Below are 27,634 nucleotides of genomic sequence, written 5' to 3'. Positions count from 1 at the left end.
TCGTCTCAAAAAAAACCAAAAAAAGAACAGAGTGGTGGTCATAACCTTTGAAATGGCCATTTGTGGCATCTGGCATAGTGCTACTAAAAGTGGTTATTGAACTGGCTGCTTAACCACAAACTATTTGTTACTGTCCACAGAGATAAGGACCTTGTGCCGTATGTTTAGGTTACCTCACATTTCTTTGGTTTCGTTGACTTTTTAATGTGTTGTTTACATTCTGGCACAAGCTCCTTATCTTATCAGGGACTGGCATTTTGAGTAGTACCAATAGCTATTCCTTATAAATATTTTGAAACCCTTGATTTTCACAGTTACTTTGAAATGCCAGTGCAAAATAGCAATACTTTTGTTACTATTTACTGCCCTTAGATAATACTCTTTATCAAATTTATTTTATAAAGTATCTAAGTTATTAAGTTTCTTTAATAGAGATTTTCTGAAAACATTTTTCTCCTCAAATGCCTTTTACCATGAAATTTTGCATTTAAGATTTTAAGCCTTTGAACACAGACACAGATTATTTTTTCTTTTGTGTGTTTAGCAGTGAAATTTAGTTACAAGGTTGGGCTGCCATTCTAGAGTTAAAGACACGAATGTGTTTGAATGCCCTAGCGTGGTACTTAGATGTGAACTTCTTCCTCACATGTAAAACTTGACTTTCATTCCTGTGTCATTGAAGAAAATGGAATTGGCCCATCCTTCTCACACACTTGACTGATTTCACAGGAATAAAATATTCTTGTTAGAAGTAAAACTGAAGTTTTTATAGATTTTATACCTTTTTATTGCTCATCATTTATCTTGTTGATCCTGAGTTTATACTGCTTTTAATTGAGTAAGAAATACAAAGATAGTGCAAATCTTTTTTTTTTTAATGTGAAAATTGGTTGAGGCCATTGCTGTGCTGTTGAGTAAAGCAGAAATGTGTTGGTGGCTGTTGTCCCTGGATTAACCCTCTTTTATTAGCCCCCACAAATGACAAAATTAATACGTATCCAATTCTGATATCTAAGAATAAACTTAATACCCCTTTAAATAGACTTAATGTATTTTAATGAGACTTTCAATTGCTAGCATATATTTATGCAATAAACATCTGCTTCCACGGTCCTATAGAAGCTGTTCTTTAAAACCAATACCCACAGAAATGGAAAGTCAGTCACTTTTTAAAGTTATTATTCTCTTGGCCTCCATCAGCATTTTATATTTTTAACCCATTCTGCATAGTTGCTCATTTAATCCTTTTGATCCAAAAATTAAGGTTGTCTGTTGTAAAATAACTCCTGTTTTCCTTTTTATTTGTAGTTATCTGGGATACTTTTGGTTAAGCTTTTATCTTCAACCTTTGGCTCATTTTGTTTTAACTGTAGTTTTTGTTTAAAACAGTTTATTATAGTGAGTAGATTTTGACTTTTGTGATCTAATCTGAGAGTATTATGAGTTTACTATTTACATTCATTTCACATTCATATCATGCTTTGTTCTTGTTACTTTTTTTTTACACTATATAATCTGATTTTCACCTACCTTTCCTTTACTGCCCCTGATTTTATTTGATTATATTATTTATCTTCATTCTTCTAGTGTTAATATTCTTTTTTTTTTTTTTTTTGAGGCAGGGGCCCACTCTCACCCAGACTGGAGTGCAGTGATGGGATCTTGGCTCACTGCAGCCTTGACCTTCTGGGCTCAAGTGATCCTCCTGCCTCCTGAGTAGCTGGGGCCACAGGCTCACACAACCACCATACTCCCACATCCAGCTAATTTTTGTACTTTTTGTAGAGACGGGCTTTCGCCATGTTGCCCAGGCTGGTCTCAAGCTCCTGAGCTCAAGCAGTCCGCCCACCTCAGCCTCCCAAAGTGCTGGCATTACAGGTGTGAGCCATTGGGCCCAGCCAGTTTATCTTCTTAAATGTGTGCTTCTATCTCTGCTACTTAGTTTATCACCTTTAAATGAAGTCTTTTGACCCTGTGTATAAAAGCTGAGGAACTCCCTCTCCCTTTCCTGTTTCCTGTCCTGAATTTTGATTATGTGTATGTTGTTGTGGTTTGTAAACACTGACATTTTATTATGTAGCCACAGTTCACAGGTGTTTTTATCTTAGCTCTCTGGTTAAAAAGGCTTAAATGCTCAGTGCTGTTGTTTTGCTATACAGTAAGTCCTCACTTAGTGTTGCCAGTAGGTTCTTGGAAACTGCGACATGAATGAAATGATGTGTAGCAGGTCCTCTAATAACGTCATTTCCTTATAAGTGATGAGAAAAAAAATTGATTTTGTTATATATGGCTTCGCTTAAAGTCAAAGAACCTATTGTCAATGTTAAGTGAAGACTTACTGTAGTTCCTTAATTTATCTCTATTGATTAAACTTTTTCCATTAGGAATTTCTTCACAAAGAGCTCGTGAAAACTCTACTCCTTGAGTTCCTGTACAGTCAAAATGTTTATCTGTTGTCATTATAATCAAAGTAAGTTTGGCTGAGTATAAAATTGTGTCACGCTTCTTTTCCTCTAAGAGCTTTGTAGTCAGTGTTCTTTTGTCTTCTACTATTGAATGGTGCTGTGTGGAAATACAAAGGTAGCCTCATTTACCCTACTGCGTCCCTAACCCCAAAATCAATTGTTTAACTTGTTTGCCTAGATATCTAAAGGATTTTTTTTTTCTTGTAAGCCTTAAAGTCTGGCAATTTTTCTAGGTGTTGGTATTGCTAATTTTGTATCTTTTCCTAGGAATATAGTGAGCCTTCTATTTCTAGAAAGTTATCCTGAATCATATCTTTGAATATTTCTGTATTCTAATCCTTTGGTTCTGTTATTCAGAATGCCCAGTTATATGTAAGGGGGTCTTCATTATTGACCTCTCTTATGTTTACTACTTTTTCTTTTTTTCTTTTTTTTTTTTTTTGAGGCGGAGTCTCGCTCTGTCGCCCAGGCTGGAGTGAGTGGCACGATCTCAGTTCACTGCAAGCTCCGCCTCCCGGGTTCACGCCATTCTCCTGCCTCAGCCTCCGAAATATCTGGGACTACAGGCGCCGCCACCTCGCCTGGCTGGTTTTTTGTATTTTTTAGTAGAGACGGAGTTTCACCGTGTTAGCCAGGATAGTCTCTATCTCCTGACCTCGTGATCCGCCCATCTCGGCCTCCCAAAGTGCTGGGATTACAGGCTTGAGCCACCGCGCCCGGCCTACTTTTTCTTTGCTTTTTAAAACTTCTTACTCCTTTACATTTCATTTGTTTATTGAGATATAGTTCACATACTATAAAATTCACTCTCATAACTCAGTGGTTTTTAGTATATTGATACTTGTACAACCATGTCCACTATCTCATTCCTGAATTTTGTTTAATTTTGCCTGGTTATTCGAGTCTTGCTTGCTTTATCCCTTTCTTTTCTTCTCTGTATTACTGAAGCATATAGTATCAGTTTGTTTCGTAATTAGGGGTATTAACTTTGGTCGCTTCGTTAAGGGGGTATCTGTCAGATTTCTTTATTGTACTGTTATTATTTTATCCTTCCATAATCTGGTAATTGATATCATTATCAAGGTAATTAATAATTTCTGGGGAAGTATTTTGTGACTATGTAAATATCCTGTTTTCTTTTTTTTTTTTTCTTGTCAGTGTTGTTTTTTTTTTTTCCGAGACATGGTCTCACTCTGTTGTCCATACGGGAGTGCAATGGCTTAATCTAGGCTCACTGCAACCTCTGCCTTCCAGGTTCAAGCAATTCTCCCAGCTCAGCCTCCTGAGAAGTTGGGACTAAAGGTGCGTGTGCCACTATGCTCAGCTAATTTTTGTATTTTTTAATAGAGATGGCATTTCACCATATTGGCCTGGCTGGTCTTGAACTCCTGACCTCAAGTGATCTGTCCGCCTTGGCCTCCCAAAGTGTTGGGATTACAGGTGTGAGCTGCTGTGCCCAGCCCAATATCCTGTTTTTCAACAAACTTTTACTCATTATTTTTAGTTCCATTGATAATTCTTAAGTGAAACAATTATTAGCATGGTGATTGCCACATGTAAATTATCTAACTCTTTCACTGCTTCTACGTTTAAGGATGGACTCATAGGTTTTATTCTATGGGCCATAAATCCCTTGTTAGCCTTCTTCATTCACGTTGACACAGGTTTGGCCAAAGATAGCGCCATCAAGCTGGGTCTAGTGTACTTTTGATTTGTTCCTACCTTCCTTTCAGCATGTCCTGTTTTCTAATACAATACAATGTTTCGGGTTCATCTTGTACTTCCCTATCCAGTTCTGGAATAATCATTTATCCAAGGAACTCTGATTCCTTTGGGGAGTGCTATTTAGAAACCAACGTCTGGAACTCTAGGTATGCTCATAGCGATGGGAGCGTCGTTGCTTCTAGGCTTTGGCTGTGTCTCTTCAGAGTCCACTATAGTCATCCTATTTCTGTCTGCTGTCGATAATACTAAAGTTCCATTCTTCATCCCTTCCATTTCCCTCCCTATAAGTTAGTACCTGGAAGCTTTCTTAGAGGTCACAAGAAATCATTATATTCAGGTATGGAATGCAATTTTTGTGTAGATAACAAATCTATATTCATGAAATCTGATTCTGCCCATCATCCATCTTTTTGCAAAGTCTTTTCCTATGAAAGGTATGTTTTTTCTTTTCTTTTCTTTTCTTTTTGAGACAGAGTGTCTCTCTGTTACCCAGGCTGGAGTGAAGTGGCGCAATCTCAGCTCACCGCAGCCTCTGCCTCCTGGGTTCAAGCGATTCTCTTGTCTCAGCCTCTCTAGTAGCTGGGATTACAGACATGTGCCACCACGCCCGGCTAATTTTGTGTTTTTAGTAGAGACGGGGTTCTCCATGGTGGTCAGGCTGGTCTCGAACTCCCGACCTCAGGTGATCTCCCTGCTGCAGCTTCCCAAAGTGTTAGGATTACAGGTGTGAACCACTGCGCCCGGCCAAGATGTGTTTTTTCTTTCTTTTCTTTCTTTCTTTTTTTTTTTTTTTTGAGACGGAGCCTTGCTCTTTCTCCCAGGCTGGAGTGCAGTGGCGCGATCTGGGCTCACTGCAAGCTCCGCCTCCCGGGTTCACACCATTCTCCTGCCTCAGCTGAGTACGTGGAACTACAGGCGCCTGCCACCTCACCCAGCTAATTTTTTGTATTTTTAGTAGAGATGGAATTTTACCGTGTTAGCCAGGATGGTCTGGATCTCCTGACTTTGTGATCCGCCTGCCTTGGCCTCCCAAAGTGCTGGGATTACAGGGGTGAGCCACTGTACCTGGCCCAAGGTGTGTTTTTTCTAAACAGAAAGAGTAGGTCATATTACCTAACAACCACTGGCTGTCTATTCTTTAATATGTGTTCAATTGTGTTGCTGTATTCTTGACATCACATAACAAAAGAATAAAGAAATTTTCTTCACATCAGACTGGAAGGTAGTGGAAATGTTTACTGTTTGTTTATTCTGTTTTCAGTAACTGTTTCAACCGTTCCATGTCTATAATTTACTTGACAAATAATTAATGACTCCCATTGTACTAGGTCATAGTATTCCTCATAGTCATAAAATGCCAACAAGAAGGACCCTTAGCCTGTTGAGTCCAATCCCTTACTTTTTTTTTTTTTCCTCCGAGATGGAGTCTCACTCTGTCACCCAGGCTGGAGTGCAATGGCATGATCTCAGCTCACTGCAACCTCTGCCTCCCGGGCTCAAGCGATTCTCCTGCTTTAGCCTCCTGAGTAGCTGGGATTATAGGCGTCCGCCACCACGACCGACTAATTTTTGTATTTTTTGTGCAGGTGGGGTTTCACCATGTTAGCCAGGCTGGTCTCGAACTCCTGACCTCAGGTGATGCACCTGCCTTGGCCGCCCAAATTGGTAGGATTGCAGGCGTGAGCCACCACACCCAGCCAGTCCTTCACTTTTACAGGTGGAGAAACTGAGACCTAAGAACTGAACTGACTGACTTAAGTCCGTGGCTAATTGATTGCGGAGCCAAAAGCGGAGTCCAGGGCTCCTAACTTCCGTTCTGGAACATTTTTGCTGTGGGTAGTGGAGAGAGATTGGGTTGATGGAACCTGCCTGAAGTTTCCATGGTTGCTGGGTGGAAACAGCACGCTTCCTTCTGTCTTGGCACTCAAGTATCCAGGTGGGCATTGAATTTTTCCAATGATTGGTCATTCGATGACCAGGCAGGGGAGCAGAAAACGAGATGGTCCAGACCAGAAGCTGTTTAAGGATGTGGTGTTGCCTGACCAGACACCTTAAGGCCAGAATTCTAAGTAGTTTCAAAACTCCTCCTCCCTTTCCTAGCCCCATCTACGGACTTTCTGCTTTCTTCAGAATGCTCTGTTGGCCAGGTGCAGTGGTTCACGCCTCTAATCCCGACACTTAGGCCGAGGCGGGAAGATTACATGGGTCTAGGAGTTCAAGACCAGCCTAGGCAACATAATGAGCTGGGCCCTCTTCTCTACAAAAAAAAAAAAGCTGAGTGTGGCGGTATGCACCTGCAGTCCCAGCTACTTGAGGGGCTGAGGCAGGAGGGTCACTTGAGCCTGGGAGGTTGGGGCCGCAGTGAGCCGTGATCACACTGCATTCCAGTCTGGGAGACGGTGAGGACCTATCTCAAAAAAAAAAAACCCGCGAAACCAAAAAAGACCCTGCTCTGTTTATAAAAAAGGTCTGTTGGTTTTCTTTTTTAATATTTTCAGTTTAGCAGTATTTTGACATCAACATAGTTACATTCGTACAAGTTTCTTAAAAAGTTAAATAGAGGCCAGGTGCGGTGGCTGACGCCTGTAATCCCAGCACTTTGGGAGGCCGAGGCGGGTAGATCACGAGGTCAGGAGATAGAGACCGTCCTGGCTAACACAGTGAAACTCCGTCTCCACTAAAAATATGAAAAAATTAGCCGGGCGTGGTGGCGGCGCCTGTAGTCCCCGCTCCTTGGGAGCCTGAGGCAGGAGAATGGCGTGAACCCGGGAGGCAGAACTTGCAGTGAGCCAAGATCGCGCCACTGCACTCCAGTTTGGGCGACAGAACGAGACTCCATCTCAAAAAAAAAAAAAAAAAGTTAAACACAAATATATCTTATGATCCATTCCTGACTGTCTACCCAAGAGCGGTGAAAACGTATGTCCACCGGAAGACTTGTATGTAAACAGCAGCATTGTTCGTGATGGTCAACAAGTAGAAACAAGCCAGCTGTCCAGGAACTGGGGAATATGGATAAACAAAGCGTAGTTATTCTTATTGTGGAATATTATTCACCCATAAAAAGAAGTGAAATACTGACAAGTTATAAAGTGGATGAACCTCACAAACTTATGTTAAGTGACCAGAAGACCTCATTATGATTTCAGTTCCTTGAAATATCTAGAAAAGGTAAGTCTGTAAAGACAGAAAGTACATCAATGGTTGCCTCAGGCTAAAGTTGGAAATGAAGAAAGACATGCAAATGGTCATGAGTTCTCCTTTTTGGGGTGATAGGGGTGCTCTAAAAGTGGGTTTTGGTGATGGTTGCACAACTCTGTTAATATACTAGAAACTATTCAATTGTACACTTACAGGTGAATTTTATAGTGCGTGAATTATACTTCATAAAGCTTTAAAAAATTACATTTTAAATTTGATGTCTGTAATAGTTGTCATATCTAAGTATCTTATCCTGTCTTCATTATTAAACATTTTTATACTACTTTCTTTCCACTTTTAAGTAGGATTTTCAAGGAATGCTAATGTTAGATGATGTTAATGGTAACAGTAAAAATAGCTAGCATTTGTAAAATAGTTACTATGCACCAGACATTATGCTAAGTACTTCTAGGTTATCTCACAGTAGCATTGTGATATTGGTACTACTATCCTCATTTTACAGCAGAGGAAAGAGTTTCCTAGAGGTAAATGACTTGTCCAAAGTCACACAGTAAGGAGACAGTGAGACAGGAATTTGCCCGAGTCATTTAATCTCTGTGCTCTGTATATGGATATGCAGTGTTTTTGGTGGAGGATTGTACTGCTTTTCATGTGCCGTGACTGTTAAACCCTCGTGTATATATGCCGCTGGGATGAATGCTCTGTATAACTATTTATGTGTGATCTCTCCAGGAAATTCAGATGGGCATTTGGTTTTGCCTGTTTGTCACAGAGCTTGTACAACATAGTGAATCTTATTAATCAGTTTTACTTCTTTTTCTCTATTCCTCAGCCTTAATTTTAAAGACCCCGAAGCAGTCAGAGCTCTGACTTGTACTCTCCTAAGGGAAGATTTTGGACTTTCTATTGATATTCCATTGGAGAGACTAATTCCCACAGTTCCCTTGAGACTCAACTATATTCACTGGGTAGAAGATCTGATCGGTCACCAGGATTCTGACAAAAGTACTCTCCGAAGAGGAATTGACATAGGTATATAGTTTTAAATTCTTTTTTGGCTAAACATAGGTTTCGTAAGTTTTGCAAGATCAAATTCTTTGTAAACTTTTCTACTGGGTATTTGTTGTTGTACGAAAGAAGCTGGCTACAGATACAGGTTGAGCATCCTTAATCCGAAAATCCAAAATGCTTCCAAATCTGCAACCTTTGAGCACTGATATGCTGCTCAAAGGCAATGTGCATTGGAGCTTTCCAGATGTGGGGGTTAGGGATGTTCAGCCTGTAAATATAATGCAAATATTTCAAAATCTGAAAAAAAAAAAATGAAATCCAAAACACTTCTCATCCCAAGCATTTTGGATTAGAGATCCTCAACCTGTATTACCGTCTTATTTACTACACCTGTTACCATTCTTACTTACTACACCTATTACTGTTCTTATTTACTACACCTGTTACCATTCTTATTTACTACACCTATTACCGTTCTTATTTACTACACCTGTTACCATTCTTATTTACTACACCTGTTACCATTCTTATTTACTACACCTATTACCGTTCTTATTTACTACACCTGTTACCATTCTTATTTACTACAACTGGTACCATTCTTATTTACTACACCTGTTACCATTCTTATTTACTATACCTATTACTGTTCTTATTTCCTACACCTGGACTTTTCTCCCACTGATTTCTCTTGAGAAGGGATTGTCAGTCCAAACAGGAAGCAAGAGGTTAAGGGAAGTACAAAATGAAAGTGAGGCTCTTACTTACATAGCTTTTCATTTTTTTTTTTAATTAAAAAATTTAAAAAATTTTTTTATTTTGAAATAGGGCCTTGTCGTGTTGCCCAAGGTTAGTCTTGACTCCTGGGCTCAAGCAATCCACCTGCCTCAGCTTCCCAAAGTGCTGGGATTACAGGCATGAGCCACGACACCTGGCCCTACTTAGCTTTTCAGATTACCTCATTGATGTCTGTGTCTGTTGGGCTTTATTTTTACTCTGGTGTCTTCATGTTGTGATTTTTTTTTTTTTTGAGGTGGAGTTTTGCTCTTGTTGCCCAGGCTGGCGTGCAATGGCGTGGTCTCAACTCAGTGCAACCTCCGCCTCCCAGGTTTAAGCAATGCTCCTGCCTCAGCCTCCCAAGTAGCTGAGATTACAGGTGTCCTCCACCACACCTGGCTAACTTTTGTACTTTTAGTAGAGATGGGATTTCACCATGTTGATCAGGTTGTTCTCAAACTCCTGACCTCAGGTGATCTGCCCACCTCATCCTCTCAAAGTGCTGGGATTACAGGCGTGAGCCACCACGCCTGACCACCGCGCCTGGCCTCTGTTTTGAACTCAGTGGAATTATTAGCATTCCTCACTGCTAGATAGTAGTAAGTGTTTTTTTTTTTTTGTTTTTTTTTTTTTTGAGACAGAGTCTCGCTCTGTGCCCCAGGCTGGAGTGCAGTGGCTCACTGCAAGCTCCGCCCCGCCGGGTTCACGCCATTCTCCTGCCTCAGCCTCCCGAGTAGCTGGGACTACAGGCGCCCGCCACCTCGCCCGGCTAATTTTCTTGTATTTTTAGTAGAGACGGGGTTTCACCGTGTTAGCCAGGATGGTCTTGATCTCCTGACCTCGTGATCCGCCCGTCTCGGCCTCCCAAAGTGCTGGGATTACAGGCTTGAGCCACCGCGCCCGGCCAGTAGCAAGTGTTTAACTTTGATGTTTGCATACATTTCCAGTCCTCATCCTACATGATCTTTTCAGCGGCATTTATTGATCCCTCCTTTCTCTTTTGTTCGCTCTCCTTCATTTGCTTTCATGACGCCAGACTGTTGGTTTCCTCTTTCGTTTCTGTGCACTGTTCTCCACTTTTCAGGCGTACCTGCCTGTATCTGACCACTAGATATTGGTATTCCTTGCATAAGGCTCAGCCTTTAGCTCCTTTCTCACTCAGCACCCTACCCTGGCAATTGCATTCACTTCTATGATGATTTCCCACCTCCATACAAATAAATCACATGTTTATATGTTCCTGCAACTCAGATTACTTTCCTTGACCTCCAATCTCATATATAAGAGAAACTTGGATTTCTGAAAAACATCTCAGACTTGCTGTGTCCAAGACCAAACTCACACTGTTTCCCTAATCCTGGTTCTCTTTGTTTCTTGTTTCAGTGAGTCTACCATAGTCCACCCTGTGATCCTTGGTACTTACCACTCAGTAAAAAAATGTCTATGACTGTTTCCTGTTGACTTTCTCTCTTAAATACTTCCGAAATCATCTACTTGTCTCCATCTCCACTGCCGTCCTAGCCAAGTCATCATCTCTTACCTTTTTGTATTTCTGCATTTCTCATCTCTTCTGCTTCTCACCTAGTTTTGCTTAAAAAGCTTGACAGCCTAGTTGGTACTAATTTGATTTTAATTATGCCCCAAACCCTCTAAAATAGCATTTGGGGATAGAGGAGGTTAATGGATTTTAATTCTTCACAAGGGGCACTACCTAACTGCAATCACGTCCATTCTAATTAGGGCTTTATATAAATTCTTCCCCCAGACTCCATCAGTTTGCTCTAGTTCTACGATTACGTACTTTCCATTTTTATTTATCATTACAAAGATTATTACCCATTTAAAAATGTCATTTCGCTTTCTGAGGGGATTTTGTTCTGTCCTATAAAGGACTAGTAAAGAATCTGTTGCATTCTATTAGAGTGCAAGTCTTTGGGTCTTGAGAATTAAGAAACTTTTTTTGGCGCTGACAAATCTTTTATGTATATTTATTACCCTGGAGGTAAGTGTACTTTTTTAATCTTTTAAATGAAATTGAAGTTTGAAGAGAGAGGCAGTTGTGTAAAAGTCAAGGATCTGGTCTGGATTTTTTTCCTACAGAGTAGAAAGTACAACTGAAATGTTCTGATTATGTGTGTGTCTGGCTTACTAGAACGGCTAGCAGGAGCTAAAGCAGTGTGGTTTCTGAGAAGACCTTGAATACCCTTTACCACCCTTTCCTCACCACCCCCAGGTATCCAAGGAGGTGCTTGTCCAGTAGCACTGGGGCCCGGATACTCTCGGGCAAACATGGTAGGCAACACAGCATTCACCGTGACCATCAAAGAGCTTAAATGTTGGGGCCGTCAGCTTTTAGTAGCCTGTTCTGGATGCGTAATGAGGAAGCAGTATGACAAGCCTGGATTTCCTCTGGGTTAGGAGTATCTAGCCCCTGCTTCTCCCTGGCAAATCCTTACAAGGCTAGACCGGAACTGGGATATGGTCAGATGAGAGCAGACCTACAGTGGCTGGTGGAGGCTGACTGCTTTAGGCCTCTGGGAGAAACACTCTTCTCTTGAATATACTCTTTAGGATCTAGTTGGCCAAGATAGTCAATATTGTAAAAGAGAGAGAGAGAGATTGAGATTTGCTCTGTCACCCAGGCTGAAGTGCAGTGGCAAGGTCTCGGCTTACTGCAACCTGCACCTCCCAGGTTCGAGTGATTCTCCTGCCTCAGCCTCCTGAGTAGCTGGAATTGCAGGTGCCCACCATCATGCCCAGCTAATTTCTGTAGTTTTAGTAGAGACGGGGTTTCACCATGTTGCAGGCAGGCCTGGAACTCCTGACCTCAGGTGGTCCGCCTGCCTCAGCCTCCTGTCTCACAGCCTCAGACTACAGGTGTGAGCCACCACGCCCGGCCTTTAAAAACAATATTCATGGTTAGTATATAGTCCAGTCCAGGGCTCGGGGTTCTACATAATTTAGTACCAAACCCTAGTGGTCAAAGAGTGTTTTTTTTTGCCTGGAGTGTTTGCCTTTTGAATACCTCCCTTGACACTGTGGTGAGGCGAGCCAGTGACTCTGATGTCTTGGCTTCAAACCAAGTATTTTCCCATGTCTCTACATCTAAGAGATAGATGAGTTATCTCTAATCTCTTTAGTTTTTTTGTTTGTTTGTTTTTTCCACTTCTTATTTCTTTCAGCTGACAACTTACAGACATTTGGGTAATTCAGCAGTTTAATAAAGATTTTATACCCTACATATTTTTTCTTGCTTTTAGAGAATGGAATGTACATTGATCCGTTTTAAGATATTACAAAGGCATTTTAACAAATAGCATTGTTTTCTTTTAAGAAAATTGAGTTTTGTGTGAGATTTAAAATGAAGACTCTTTACAAAGTAAATCAGCTGAGTTTTGAGCATTTTAGGTGAATTAGTCACATATTCCTCAACTTCTGCTTGTGTATTCTTCATTTTTTATACAACACACGAAAGAGGAGACCAGCAAGGTTTCGATACTTGAGGAAGTTTGAGTCTAATTAGGAGGTAAGACTAATATACACAAATGACTAGGGAACCCAGTAGCCATAATATATGTGAAATCAGGTGCCAGCTTGTGATTTCTCTACCAAAAAATACAAAAATTACAGAAAATACAAAAATTAGCCAGGCATGGTGGCATGCACCTGTAGTCCCGGGAAGTCGGGAGGCTGAGTGGGGAGAATCGCCTGAGCCCAGGAAGTCGAGGCTGCAGTGAACTGTGATCACACCACTGCACTGTAGCCTGGGTGATGGAGTGAGACCCTGTCTGAAAACAGAATTCTGAGAAGAGTGGTGTTTTCATGATGATTCTAACCTTTCCCTCTGGTGTGTGGAATGTGTTTTGAATTTTCGTTTTACTAGGTACGGGGGCGTCCTGCATCTACCCCTTACTCGGAGCAACCTTGAATGGCTGGTATTTCCTTGCAACAGAAGTGGATGATATGTGTTTCAACTATGCAAAGAAAAATGTGGAACAGAATAACTTATCTGATCTCATAAAAGGTTAGCGCCACAGAATGAATACCTCCACACTCTGTGTCTTCACCTGCCTTTTTAGTTTAACACATTTCATTACCTTTTTCTTCAATATGCAGACTACGGCAATTTTTAAAAATCCGGCACTTTGTAATTGGGTTTGCTGTCTGTCTTGATACCAGAATTAACTCAGAAAGAAAAGAGTAACTACAGTTGATCCTTATTGTTTGTGGATTCTTTATTAGTGAATTTGCCTGCTTGCTGAAATGTATTTATTTATCCATTCATTTATTTTAGTAGATTTTCTTGAATAAATTTTTTTTATTCGTTATAACCCCTTAGAAACATTTCCAGATACTTTAAGTGGTGGTTTTTTGTTTGTTTGTTGAGTTTATTTTTTAGGGCATTTTTAGGTTCATAGCAAAATGAAGTGGAAGGTTCAGAGATTCCCTGTACATCCCTGCCCCCACACATGCATAGCCTTCTCCATTATCAGCATCCCCCAGCAGAGTGGGATATTTGTCACAGGTGATGAACCTATGCTGGCACATCATTGTCACCCACCGTTCGTACTTTACGTCACGGATTCCTCTTGGTGGTGTACATTCCGTAGTTTTGGACGAATGAAGCGGACGTGTGTCTCCCAGTACGGTATACACAGAATCGTTTCACTGCCCTGCCGTCTTCTGTGCCTCACCTGTCCTTCTCTCACTGCCCCCAGCCCCAGGAAACTCCTGACCTGTTTACTGTCTCCATAGTTGTACATTTTCCAGAACGTCATATAATTGGAATCACACAGTAGATAGACTCTTCGGAGTGGCTTCTTCCGCTGAGTGACGTTTCTTTAACTTTCCTAATGTCTTTTTACAGTTTGATAGCTTTTTAAAAAATTCTTTTAATTTATTTTTTTTCTGCTGCCTCTCTAATTGCAGAAAGCTTATTTATTTTTAGCACATTTCATTTTGATATTCGATTATCTGGGTGTACCAGAGTTTCTCCATTCACCTCTTGAAGGACATCTTGATTGTTTCCAAATTTTGACAATTACAGATAAAGTTGTGAGAAACATCTGTGTGCGGCTTTTTCTGTGCATGTAAGTTTTTGACTCCTTTAGGTAAATGCCAAGCAGTGTGCTTGCTGGATGGTATGGTAATGGTATGTTTAATTTTGTGAGAAACCACCAAACTCCCTTCCAGAGCACCGTTTTGCACTCCCGCCAGCAATGGACGAAAGTTCCTGTTGCTCACATCCTTGCCAGCACTGGGTGTTGTCAGTGTTCTGGATTTTGGCCATTCTAATAGGTGTGTAGTGGTACTTCCTTATTTTAATGTGCATTTTCCTGATATTGATGTAGAGCATCTTTTCATGTGCTCATTTACCATCTGTATATCTTTTTTGGTGAGATGTCTGTTCAGGCCTTTTGCCCCCCACCTTTTTTTTTTTTTTTTTTTTTTGAGACGGAGTCTTGCGCTGTCGCCCAGGCTGGAGTGCAGTGGCGCGATCTTGGCTCACTGCAAGCTCCGCCTCCCGGGTTCACGCCATTCTCCTGCCTCAGCCTCCTGAGTAGCTGGGACTACAGGCGCCCGCCACCACGCCCGGCTAGTTTTTTGTATTTTGAGTAGAGACAGAGTTTCACCGTGTTAGCCAGGATGGTCTCGATCTCCTGACCTCGTGATCCGCCCGCCTCGGCCTCCCAAAGTGCTGGGATTACAGGCGTGAGCCACCGCGCCCGGCTTTTTTTTTTTTTTTTTTTTTTGAGACTTAGTTTTGCTCTTGTTCCCCAGGTGGGAGTACAATGGCGCGATCTCGGCTCACTGCAACCTCTGCCTCCCAGGTTCAAGTGATTCTCCTGCCTCAGCCTCCCAGGTAGCTGAGATTACAGGCACCCCCCACCATGCCCAGCTAATTTTTGTATTTTTAGTAGAGATGGGGTTTCACCATGTTACCCAGGCTGGTCTCAAACTCCTGTCCTCAAGTGATTCTCTTGTCTGTACCTCCCAGAGTGTTGGAATGATAGACATGAGCCACTGCCCCCAGCCAAGTCCAGCTTATTGATCTTCTTTTAAGGAATTATATACAGTACCATTGGTATTATATCCAAAAGTGCTGTAATCTCAGCACGCTGGGGGCTGAGGTGGGTAGATCTTTGAGGTCAGGAGTTTGAGACCAGCCTGGCCTACATGACGAAACCCCATCTCTACTAAAAATACAAAAATTAGCCGGCGTTGTGGTGCATGCATGTAATCCCAGTGACTCAGGAGGCTGAGGACCAAGAATCACTTGAGTCTGGGAGGTGGAGGTTGCAGTGAGCCTAGATCACGACACTGCACCCCAGCCTGGGAAACAGAGCAAGACTCTGTTACCTTCTAGGAGTTTTATAGTCTTGCATTTTGCATTTAGGTTTGCGATCTGTTTTGAGTTAAATTTTGTGAAGGATATAAGGTCTGTGTCTAGATTCATTTTATGCATGTGGATGTCCAAGTGATGTTCCAGTATTAGTTCTTGAAAAGACTATATCTGTTCTGTTCTATTGATCTATTCATTCACTAAAAACATACTGTTTTGATTATAGTAGCTTTGTAGTAAGTCTTAGAATTGGGTAGTGTCAGTCTTTCAACTTGCCTCTTCTCTTTCAATACTGTGTTGGCTATCCTGAGCCTTTTGCCTCTCCAAATAAACTTTAAAATTAGTTTATCAATAGCTAAAGTGTATGTATGTATGTTTATATGTATGAATGTATTTACTTATTTAATTGTAGAGACAGGGTCTCACTGTCACCCAGGCTGGAGTGTGGTGACTCACTGTAGCTTCAACCTCCTATGTTCAGGTAGTCATCCAGCCTCAGCCTTGTAAGTAGCTGAGACTGCCGGTGTGTGTCACCACGCCTGGCTAATTTTTGTGTTTTTTTGTAGAGATGGGGTCTTGTCATGTTGCCCAGGCTGGTCTTGAACTCCTGGGCTCGAGTGATTTTCTGGCCTCAGCCTCCCAAAGTGCTGGAGTTACAGGCGTGAGCCACTACCCCCAACCAAAAATTTATTTTTAACTTAAAATTGACATTCATGGTACTTTTGTGGTCATTCACAGACACGTGCATAGTGGCATATAATTGGAGTTGCCCAGTGTGCGTGTTCCCAGCTGAGGCTCAGCAAGGCGATGCTCTGCCTTCTTACTCCAGCTTCCATTCTGTGGACCAAGCGTCCTTTTCTTGGTCTATTTAATACCACGTTTTGGGTGTTTTTTTATTTTTATTTTGCATTTTTGTGCTTTCTCTTGGTGATTTTGCTGTTTAAACTAGTCCCTAAACATAGTGTTGAAAGGCTGTCTTGTGTTCCTCAGTGCAAAAAGGCTGTGATGTGCCTTACAGAGAAAATACACGTGTTAGATAAGCTTCCTTCAGACACGAGTCATAGTGGTGTTGGCCATGAGTTCAGTGTTAGTGAATCTGCAATGTATATTCGATAAAGTGTCTTTAAACACCATAAAACAAGATTGTGTATCTATCAGTTGATGAAAATGTGATGAGAGACTTGTAGGAACCTAACCCTGTATTTCACCTGGGAACCAGTGGTTCAGTATTCACTCATTGACTATTTGTGGCTACTTTGTACAACATAACTAGCGCAGATAATGAGAATTGACTATATGTGAAGTAACTTAGTCATCAAGATTTTAAAAGGAAGGAAACCCTACTGTTGATTAAACTATACCATCTTTTTAATTTCAGTACATAGGCAGGGCATGGTGGCTCACACCTGTAATCCCAGCACTTTGGGAGGCTGAAGCAGATTGCCTGAGGTCAGGAGTTTGAGAGCAGCCTGATCAACATGGTGAAATTCCATCTCTACTAAAAATACAAAAATTAGCTGGGCGTGGTGGTGCGCACCTGTAATCCCAGCTACTCGGGAGGCTGAGGCAGGAGAATCGCTTGAACCTGGGAGGCAGAGGTTGCAGTGAGTGGCGATCACACCACTGCACCCTATTCTGGTCTACAGAGTGAGACTGTGTCTCAAAAACAAATAATAATTTCAGTACATAGAACTGTGCTAGAAATAGTCAAATCCCCTTGTGATTTGTTACTTTTTATTTTTGTAGCCGGGCGCGGTGGCTCAAGCCTGTAATCCCAGCACTTTGGGAGGCCGAGACGGGCCGATCACGAGGTCAGGAGATCGAGACCATCCTGGCGAACACAGTGAAACCTGTCTCTACTAAAAAAATACAAAAAACTAGCCGGGCGAGGTGGCGGGCGCCTGTAGTCCCAGCTACTTGGGAGGCTAAGGCAGGAGAAGAATGGCGTAAACCCAGGAGGCGGAGCTTGCAGTGAGCTGAGATCCAGCCACAGTACTCCAGCCTGGGCGACAGAGCAAGACTCCGTCTCAACAAAAAAAATAAATAAATAAAAATAAATATTTTTGTGACCATTCTGTATATAAACCAGTGTTAATTTTTTTTTCCATTGAAGAGTTTTCATGTCTCTTTATGAAGGAAATAAGACTTTTCCTCATAGTATTGAACATATCTTTGTAAGGGGAGACATTCATATTATTAGTGCATTTGTTTTATTTCTCCATTGTTGTGTAACAAATTATTCCAAAATCTAGGAGCCTATTTACTTTTATTTATTTTTTCATTTTTTGAGATAGACTCTTGCTGTGTCACCCAGGCTGGAGTGCAGTGGCACAGTCTCAGCTCACTGCAACCTCTGTCTCCCAGGTTCAAGCGATTCTCCTGCCTGAGCATCCTGAGTAGCTGGGATTATAGGTGCCCGCCACCACACCCGTCCTTAATTTTTGTGATTTTTTTAGTAGAGACAGAGTTTCACCATGCTGGGCTGTAGGTCTCGAACTCCTGACCTCAAGTGATCCACCCGCCCTCGGCTTCCCCGGGTGAGTGTTGGGATTACAGGCATGAGCCACCTCATTGTTTTTTTTTTTTTTTTTGAGATGGAGTCTCGCTTGCTCACCCAGGCTGAGTGCAGTGGCTGGATCTCAGCTCACTGCAAGCTCCACCTCCCCGGTTTACGCCCCATCCTCCCGCGTCTCAGCCTCCTGAGTAGCTGGGACTACAGGCTACTCTGCCACCTCACCGCTGTTTTTGTATTTTTAGTAGAGACTGGTTTCACTGTGTTAGCCAGGGATGGTCTCGATCTCTGACCTCTCATCCGGGCCTGTCTCGGCTCCCAAAGTGGCTGGGATTACAGGCTTGAGCCACCGCGCCCGGCCGACACCTCATTGTTACATTGTTATTGTAACAATATAACAATCCTCGCCCTAGGAGCCTTAAAAAAATTTTTTTTTTTTTTTTTTGTTAGAGACAGGGTCTTACTCTGTGATCCAGGCTGGAGTGCAGTGGCGTGATCATGGCTCAAGCCTCCTGGGCTCAAGCAGTCTCTCACTTTAGCCTCCCAAGTAGCTAGAATGACAGGCTCATACCTCCACGGTCAGATAATTTTTTATTTTTAAAGTTTTGTAGAGCTAGGTTCTTGCTATGTTGCCCAGGCTAATCTGGAACTCTTGGTCTCAAGCAGTTCTCCCACCTTGGCCTCCCAAAGCACTGGGATTACAGGCATGAACCATTGCACTTGGCCCTAGCAACTTCAAACAATACACATTTATCTCATTGTTCCTATGGGTCATACATTCTGGCATAGCTTAGTCGGGTGGTTCCAGTTGAGACACTTTCATGCATTTGCAGTCAAGTTGTTGGCTAGAGCTACAGTATCTGAAGGATTTACAGGTGGTAGAGATTTGCTTCCGAGATGGCTTACTCGCGGCTCACTCACACGACTCTTGGAAGGAAACCCTAGTTCATAGCCATGTGGATCTCTCCATGAAGCTATTTGAGTGTCCTTAAAATGCAGCCGATACTCTAGGGGAAGGAAATTAAACTCCATCTCCTGAAGGGAGTAACGTCAAATGGTTTGAGGACATACAGTCACGCATTACTTAACAGCAGGGATATATTCTGAGAAATGCATTGTTAGGTGATTTCATCGTAGTGTGTGCTCATGCACACCTAGGCCTGTATGTAATACCTGTGGCTCCTATGCTGTAACCTGAACAGTATGTTACTGTATTGAATACGGAAGGCTGTTTTAACACGATGGTAAGTATTTGTGTATCTGAGCATATCAAACATAGAAAAGGTACAGTAAAAATGTGGTGTTACAATCTTACGGGACCAGCGTCATATATGCAGTCCATTGTTACAAAGCATCATTATGCAGGGCGTGATTATGCTTTAAAACCACCGCAACAGTGATGAGCTCACAGCCCTGTTTTTCCTCCTAGTGGTGAAAGTGCCACAGAAGACACTCCTGATGGATGCTCTTAAAGAAGAATCTGAGATAATCTATGACTTTTGCATGTGCAACCCTCCCTTTTTCGCCAATCAATTGGAAGCCAAGGTAAAATGTCTTCTGCTTTAAAATAATTGAATAGAGGCCGGGCACAGTGGCTCACGCCTATAATCCCTGCACTTTGGGAGGCCAAGGTGAGCGGATCATGAAGTCAGGAGTTGGAGACCAGCCTGGCCAACATGGTGAAACCCCTTCTTTACTAAAGATACAAAAAATTAGCCAGGTGTCGTGGCCCACGCCTGTAATCCCAGCTACTGGGGAGGCTGAGGCAGGAGAATCGCTTGAGCCCGGGAGGCGGAGGTTGCAATGAAAACTTTAAAAAATTAACTTATGGCTAGGTGCGGTGGCTCAAGCCTGTAATCCCAGCACTTTGAGAGGCCAAGATGGGCAGATCATGAGGTCAGGAGATTGAGACCATCCTGGCTAACACGGTGAAACCCCGTCTCTACTAAAAAAAATACAAAAAACTAGCCGGGCGTGGTGGCGGGCGCCTGTAGTCCCAGCTGCTGGGGAGGCTGAGGCAGGAGAATGGTGTAAACCGGGGAGGCGGAGCTTGCAGTGAGCTGAGATCCGGCGACTGCACTCCAGCCTGGGCAACAGAGCGAGACTGTCTCAAAAAAAAAAAAAAAAAAAAAAATTAACTTACTATTTTTTAAAGAAAACTTTTAAAAATTAACTTACTATTTTTAAAATTAATATATTTGAAATGAGAACTTGCTGTGTTGCTCAAGCTGGTCTTGAACATCTGGACTCAAGCAGTCCCCCTCCCGTCAGCTCTCCTAGTAGCTGAGACCATAGGCGCGTGCTACAGTGCCTGGGTTTTGAAAGCTGTGTCAGTTAAGGTGCTTTTGGTTTGAGGTACTCTCGGCTCTCTGTGTCTATAGGTCCTACACCTGTGGGATCCACATCTGTGGATTCAGCCAACCACGCGTTGAAAGCGTTGGGAGGCTTGCAGGGTGCCTCACACTTGTAATCCCAGCACTCTGGGAGGCTGAGGCGGACGGGTAGCTTGAGCTCAGGAGATCGAAACCAGCCTGGGCAACGTGGTGAAACCCTGTCTCTACAAAAACTATAGAAAGAATTAGCCAGATGCTGTGGCGTGTGCCTGTAGACCTAGCTACTTGGGAGGCTGAGGTGGAAGGATGGCTTGAGCCCAGGAGGTGCAGGTTGCATTGAGCCAGGATCGTGTCACTGCACTCCAGCCTGGGTAACAGAGCAAGACCCTGTCTCAAAAAAAAAAATTTGGAGAAAAAAAGAAAACAATAAAAAATAACAATGTAACAATGAAAAATAATACAAAACTACAGTAGCACTATTTTTACATAGCATTCACATTGTATTAGGTATTATAACTAATCTAGGAATTATTGAAAGTAGATGAGATGACATGGGCAGGTGAAATGCAAATCCTACCCCATATGATAAAAGGGACTTGAGCTTCCTTGGATTTTGGTATCTAAGGCAGATCTTCCTCAGATACTGAGGGAGGAGTGTACCTAAAAACCCAATTTAGGTTGACTTAACGACAAAGGAAGTGTATTGGCTGACATATTTGAGAAACCCAGCAGTAGTTGGGATTTCATAATGATTTGATTAAGGTGTTCACAGTATTAAGAGCTCTGTTTTTCTCTTGGCTGTGACTTGTTCCGTGGTTGTTTTTGTTCATAAGCTGGTTTACTTGTGCTACAGCAATATTTAGAGGGTGGGAGGGTGTGGAGACAGCTCTTTTCTTCCCTGAACCATTGAGCAGTTGATTTGCTTCTCATTTGACCAACTTGGGTCATAGTCCACTCCTGGACTGAACTTCTTGGCCTAGGAAGGAAATCAATGTTTTTACTGCTACATGGCCTGCTTTTTTTTTTTTTTTTTGGTGACAGCGTCTCACTCTTGTCACCCAGGCTGGAGTGTAGTGGCGCCATGTCGGCTCACTGCAACCTCCTTCTCCCAGGTTCAAGCAATTTTCCTGCCTCAGCCTCCAGAATAGCTGGGATCACAAGCATGCACCACCATGCCCGGCTAATTTATGTATTTTTAATAGAGACGGGGTTTCACCATATTGGCCAGGCTAGTCTCAAACTCCTGACCTCAAGTGATCTACCCGCCTTGGCCTCCCAAAGTGCTGGGGTTACACGTGTGAGCCACCGCACCCGGTCAACACTTATTTGTCCTTTTTTTTGGCGGGGGGAGGGATGGGGGGGATGGAGTGTTGCTCTGTTGCCCAGGCTGGAGAGCAGTGGTGTGATCTCCACTCACCGCAACCTCCACCTCCCAGGTTCAAGTGATTCTCGCACCTCAGCCTCCTGAGTTGCTGGGACTCCTGGCGGATACCACTGCCCTCGGCTAATTTTTTTTGCATTTTTATTAGAGACAGGGTTTTACCATGTTGGCCAGGCTGGTCTCGAAATCCTGACCTCAAGTGATCTGCCCATCTTGGCCTCCCCAAGTGCTAGGATTACAGGCATGAGCCACCATGCCCAGCCTGATCTGTCGGGGTTTTTTTTGCTTTTTTTTTTTTTGAGACGGAGTCTTGCTCTGTCGCCCAGGCTGGAGTGCAGTGCCGCGATCTCGGCTCACTGCCACCTCTGCCTCCTGGGTTCAAGCGATTCTCCTGCCTCAGCCTCCCCAGTAGCTGGGACTACAGGCGTGAGCCACCACGCCCGGCTAATTTTTTGTGTTTTTTTTAGTAGAGACAGGGTTTCACTGTGTTAGCCAGGATGGTCTCGATCTCCTAACCTCGTGATCTGCCCGCCTCAGCCTCCCAAAGTGCTGGGATTACAGCCGTAAACCACTGCACCCAGCCTGATCTGTCTTTTTGATTATAGCCATCCTAGTGGGTATAAAGTGGTATCTCATTGTGGTTTTGATTAGGATTTGCCAGATGACTGATGATGTTGAGCATCTTTTCACGTGGTTATTGGCCATTTGCATATCTTCTTTGGAGAAATGCTTATTCATATCCTCTGCTCATTTTTAAGTTGGTTTATTTTTCTTTTTTATTATTAAGTTGTAAGCATTCTTTATACATCCTAAAAACAAGTTACTTATTAGACAGTGATTTGCAAACATTCCCTTCCTGTGGGTTGTCTTCTCACTTTCTTTTTTTTTTTTTTGGAGACCGAGTCTCGCTCTGTTGCCCAGGCTGGAGTGCAGTGGCTGGATCTTGGCTCACTGCAAGCTCTGCCTCCCAGGTTCACGCCATTCTCCTGCCTCAGCCTCCCAAGTAGCTGGGACTACAGGTGCCCGCCACCTCACCCGGCTAGTTTTTTTGTATTTTTTAGTAGAGATGGGGTTTCACCGTGTTAGCCAGGATGGTCTCGATCTCCTGACCTCGTGATCCGCCCGTCTCGGCCTCCCAAAGTGCTGGGATTACAGGCTTGAGCCACCGCGCCCGGCCAATCTTCTCACTTTCTTGATGGTGCCCTTTGCAGCTCAGAAGTTTTTAATTCGGATGAAGTCCAATTTATCTGTTCTCTTTTGTTGCTTACGCTTTTGTTGTTATGTTTCAGAAACCATTGCCTATTCCAAGGTCATGAAAATTTACTCTTATGTTTTCTTCTAAAGAGTTTTATAGTTTTAGGTTTTACTTTTAGGTCTTTGATGAATTTTGAGTTAACTTTCATATGGTATGAGGTAAGGGTGGATTAGATATTTAAATGTGAAAAGCAAAACCATGAAAATGCTAGGAAAAAACATAAGTAAATATTTATCTAATCTTTGGGTGGATTTTCTGTACATGAAAAAGAAAGCATAAAGAAAAAGTGACAGATTGGGCTATATAAAAAGGTAAATAATTTTTATGTTTAATCACAAAAATGGAAAGTAAAAGACCTGGGAATAAATAGTTGCATGAAGTAGCTGCTTAAAATAAAATACTTTAGGCCAGGCACGGTGGCTCACGCCTGTAATCCCAGCACTTTGGGAGGCTGAGGCGGGCGGATCATGAGGTCAGGAGATTGAGACCATCCTGGCTCACGCAGTGAAACCCCATCTCTACCAAAAATAAAAAAAATTAGCCGGGCGTGGTGGCAGGTGCCTGTAGTCCCAGCTGCTCGGGAGGCTGAGGCAGGAGAATGGCTGAACCCGGGAGGCGGAGCTTGCAGTGAGCTGAGATCGCGCCACTGCACTCCAGCCTGGGTGAAAGAGGGAGACTCCGTCTCAAAAAATAAATAAATAAAATATTTTATTGGCTATGTGATTTTAAAATCTAAATCTAGCGTACTATTTGGGAAGTAAAATTGCATCTAAACATTCTAACTTAGAGATAGGTTACATTCAGACTCGGTTCTTGGGTGTACACATTTTTCACCAGTGTTTTTTGTCATTGTTGTTCAGGGAGTAAACTCACGAAATCCTCGAAGACCTCCACCTAGTTCTGTTAATACAGGAGGCATCACAGAGATCATGGCAGAAGGAGGTGAATTAGAGTTCGTTAAAAGGATCATCCATGACAGTCTACAACTTAAAAAAAGATTAAGGTAAGTCTGTTTTTACAACATAGAGTCCATTTTTACAACACAGGAATATTTACCCCCTATGTAGTTCTCTTTTTTGTGGTGGGGGGATGGAGTCTTGCTCTTGTTGCCCAGGCTGGAGTGCAGTGGCACAATCTCAGCTCACTGCAACCTCTGCCTCCTGGGTTCAAGCTTTTCTTGTGCCTCAGCCTCCAAGTAGCTGGGATTACAGGCACCTGCCACCTGTAATTTTTGTATTTCTAGTAGAGACGGGATTTTCACCATGTTGGCCAGGCTGGTCTGGAACTCCTAGCCTCAGGTGATCCGCCTGCCTCGACCTCCCAAAGTGCTGGGATTACAGGCATGAGCCACCGTGCCCAGCCTGCAATCTTTATCTGCTTGTTCTTCTGACCACTAGGATTACTTTTCCTCTGAGCGACATGGTTTGTTTTAGAACGACATAGGGGAGGTGGGGTGCGGTGGCTCATGCCTATAATCCCAGCACTTTGGGAGGCCGAGGCAGGCGGATCAGAAGGTCAGGAGTTCAAGACCAGCCTGGCCAATATGGTGAAACCCCATCTCTACTAAAAATATAAAAATGAGTCAGGCGTGGTGGCGGGTGCCTGTTGTCCCAGCCACTTGGGAGGCTGAGGCAGGAGAATCACCTAAACCTGGGAGGCGGAGGTTGCAGTGAGCCGAGATTGCACCACTGCTCTCCAGCTTGGGCGAGAGAGTGAGATTCCTTCTCCAAAAATAAAAATAAAAATAAAGATTGCAAAGGTAGTGGCTCCTACAATCTGTGAAGACCCTGTTTCTGAGGATGTTCCATGCCTTTAATTGATTAGTGTTTACTGTAATCGTGTATATTACATAGATAGGAAAGAGGAAAATACCATATGATTGTATTGCTCCCATTAGGATGGTCCTGTGGGGGAACAAAACTGATTCAAATACAGCTTTTGATTAGAAAACAGATGGGTTCAGTTCTGTCCCATGAACCAGAATAAATGTGTTGCCTAGTCCTTTCAGCAATTTAGGTTCTCGGAATCAGTCTCCCAAACAGTGACAGATGTGAGGACATTGAGCTGTCAAGAACTTAATGAAGGGAAACTGAGATCACTAACCAGTTGCAGAGGAGGGTTAAGGCCATTCCTTTTGAAAGCTAATTATTTTGGACAGTACACCTGTCGTTAAGCAACATAAGGTACTCAAAAAGAGCTATTTGTCTCGCTTGACTTCTCACCCTGCCACATGTTGTTGAAATGATGGATAATGTGGTAGTTCAAAAACTAAAAGAGCTTTCAACTCTAGAATTTAGCTTTGGGACATAGGGAAGATTTTATCTGTTATTATTATTGTGTCAAATGCACATAACATAAAATTTACCATCTGTATTAGTCCATTCTCACACTGCTATAAAGAAATACCTGAGACTGAGTAATTTGTAAAGAAAAGAGGTTTAATTGGTTCACGGTTCCACAGGCTGTACGGACAGCATTGCTGGGGAAGCCTCAGGAAACGTACAATCATGGCAGAAGGAGAAGGCGAAGCAGGTGCATCAGTACATGGCCAGAGGAGGAAGAGGAAGAGAGAAGGGGGTGGCATGGTGCTACACACTTAAACAACCGGATCTAGTGAGATCTCACTATCACCAGAACGGCCAGGGGAAATCTGCCCTCAGGATCCAGTCACCTCCCAGCAGGCCCCCTCGCCAACACTAGAGATTACAGTTTGATATGATATTTGGACGGGGACACAAATCCAAACCGTATCACCATCTAAAATTTTAGAGTATAGTTTAGTGACGTGAAGTACATTCCCATTGTTGTGCAAGCAGTCTCCAGCACTCTTCATTTTGCGTAACTGTAACTCTGTGCTGCTTAAATAACTCCTCATTCTCTCCTTCCCTGAGCCCCCGGCAACCATCATTCTGCTGTCTGTCTCTACGAACTTGACTACTCTAGGTACCTCGTACAAATGGAATCATACGGTATTTGTCCTTTTATGACTGGCTTTTTTCACTTTTCGTCATGTTTTCAAGGTTCATCCATGATGCAGCATATTTCTGAATTTTCTTCCTTTTTAAGGCTGATAGTGTTAAAATTCCATTGTCCATGTGTACCACGTTTTGTTTCTCCATTCATCTGCTGATGGAGAATACTTAGGTTGCTTCTACCCTTTGGCTATTGTGAATAATGCTATATGAATGTGGGTATATAAATATCTCCTAGAGACCCTGCTTTCAGTTCTTTGGATGTAGACCTAGAAGTGGAATTCCTGGATAGGGAAGATTTTTTTTCCTATATGGTATTGTCCTCTTTTCTGTCTATGTAGTATAGATGATTATAGGAAACAAAATCACTTAAAGATGTGAGAAGGCTGGGCACGGTGGCTCACGCCTGTAATCCCAGCACTCTGGGAGACCCAAGCGGGTGGATCACCTGAGGTCTGGAGTTGGAGACTAGCCAACATGGTGAAACCCTGTCTCTAGTAACAAATACAAAAAATTAGCCAGGCCTGGTGGCAGGCACCTGTAATTCCAGCTACTCGGGAGGCTGAGGCAGGAGAACTGCTTGAACCTGGGAGGCAGAGGTTGCAGTGAACCAAGATTGCGCCACCGCACTCCAGCCTGGGTGACAGAGCGAGACTCCGTCTGAAAAAAAAAAAAAGACAGGAGAACATCCTCAGAAATGAAAATATCCTCAGAAACAGGGTCTTTGCAGGCTATAGGAGCTACTACCTTTTCAATTTTTGTTTATTCTTATTCTATAAATCTTTCCTATCTCCCAAAGGTAGAAAGCTGCTTATTTTATTAAAGACTTATTCCAAAATCATCAAATATCCTGATTTTTTTTTTTTTTTTCTTCGAGACAGAGTCTCACTCTGTCACCCAGGCTGGAGTGCAGTAGGGTGATCTTGGCTCACTGCAACCTCTCTCCGCTTCCCAGGTTCCAACGATTCTCATGCCTCAGCTTCCTGAGTAGCTGGGGCTACAGGCATGTGCCACCACGCCTGGCTAAGTTTTTGTACTTTTTTAGTAGAGTTGAGGTTTCACCATGTTGGCCAGGCCGGTCTCGAAGTCTTGACTTCAAGTGATTCTCCTGTCTCGGCCTCCCAATGTGCCGGGATTACAGATGTGAGCCACCGCACCCAGTCTAGATTGACTTATTTAGACACATTAAACTATCTTGAAGAAGAAAGAGACTAAAATTATACTGAGCATTGAGAAAAGTCTGAGAAAGTAAAATAAAGAAGGTAAGAGCACTGAAATTCACAGAAAAGAGGTAACCGAGCCATGTGACCATTTCATGATGGCTTTTTTAAAAAATTGAGACTGAGTTTCACTCTTGTTGCCCAGGCTGGAGTGCAATGGTATGATCTTGGCTCACCGCAACTTCCGCCTCCCAGGTTCAAGCGATTCTCCTGCCTCAGCCTCCTGAGTAGCTAGGATTACAGGCATGCACCACCACGCCAAGCTAATTTTGCACTTTTAGTAGAGACGGGGTTTCTCCGTGTTGGTCAGGCTGGTCTCGAACTCCCGACCTCAGGTGATCCACCCGCCTCAGCCTCCCGAAGTGCTGGGATGACAGGCGTGAGCCACCGCGCCCAGCCCTCATTATGGCTTTTGAGGGAACTGGAGCCAGCCAGGAAAATGGGGAACTGTAGGTGGCTCTTCTAGGCTACAGTAATA

The 27,634-nt window shown here is 43.0% G+C and overlaps 1 protein-coding gene across 5 annotated transcripts in view; it reads left to right on the top strand.

The window, feature by feature from the left end:
- Window positions 1-27,634, top strand: part of METTL16 (methyltransferase like 16) — an 84,027-nt gene that overhangs the window by 16,560 nt on the left and 39,833 nt on the right. For 2 of the 5 annotated variants that reach the window (XM_031657272.1, XM_031657269.1), the window contains exons 3-6: window positions 8,185-8,384; window positions 13,024-13,164; window positions 19,425-19,540; window positions 23,825-23,967. In XM_031657272.1, the coding sequence (XP_031513132.1) occupies window positions 8,185-8,384; window positions 13,024-13,164; window positions 19,425-19,540; window positions 23,825-23,967 (600 nt within the window). Of the gene's footprint in view, window positions 1-2,384; window positions 2,471-5,907; window positions 6,127-8,184; window positions 8,385-13,023; window positions 13,165-19,424; window positions 19,541-23,824; window positions 23,968-27,634 lie in introns of all 5 variants that reach the window. The other 3 variants (XM_031657270.1, XM_031657273.1, XM_031657271.1) reach the window with 3 other exon arrangements.

This window comes from Papio anubis, chromosome 17, assembly GCF_008728515.1.
Source record: "Papio anubis isolate 15944 chromosome 17, Panubis1.0, whole genome shotgun sequence".
In the NCBI taxonomy this organism is placed as follows: Eukaryota; Metazoa; Chordata; class Mammalia; order Primates; family Cercopithecidae; genus Papio; species Papio anubis.
Note: the sequence above shows the minus strand (reverse complement) of the source record. Positions and strands in the feature narration are given on the sequence as shown.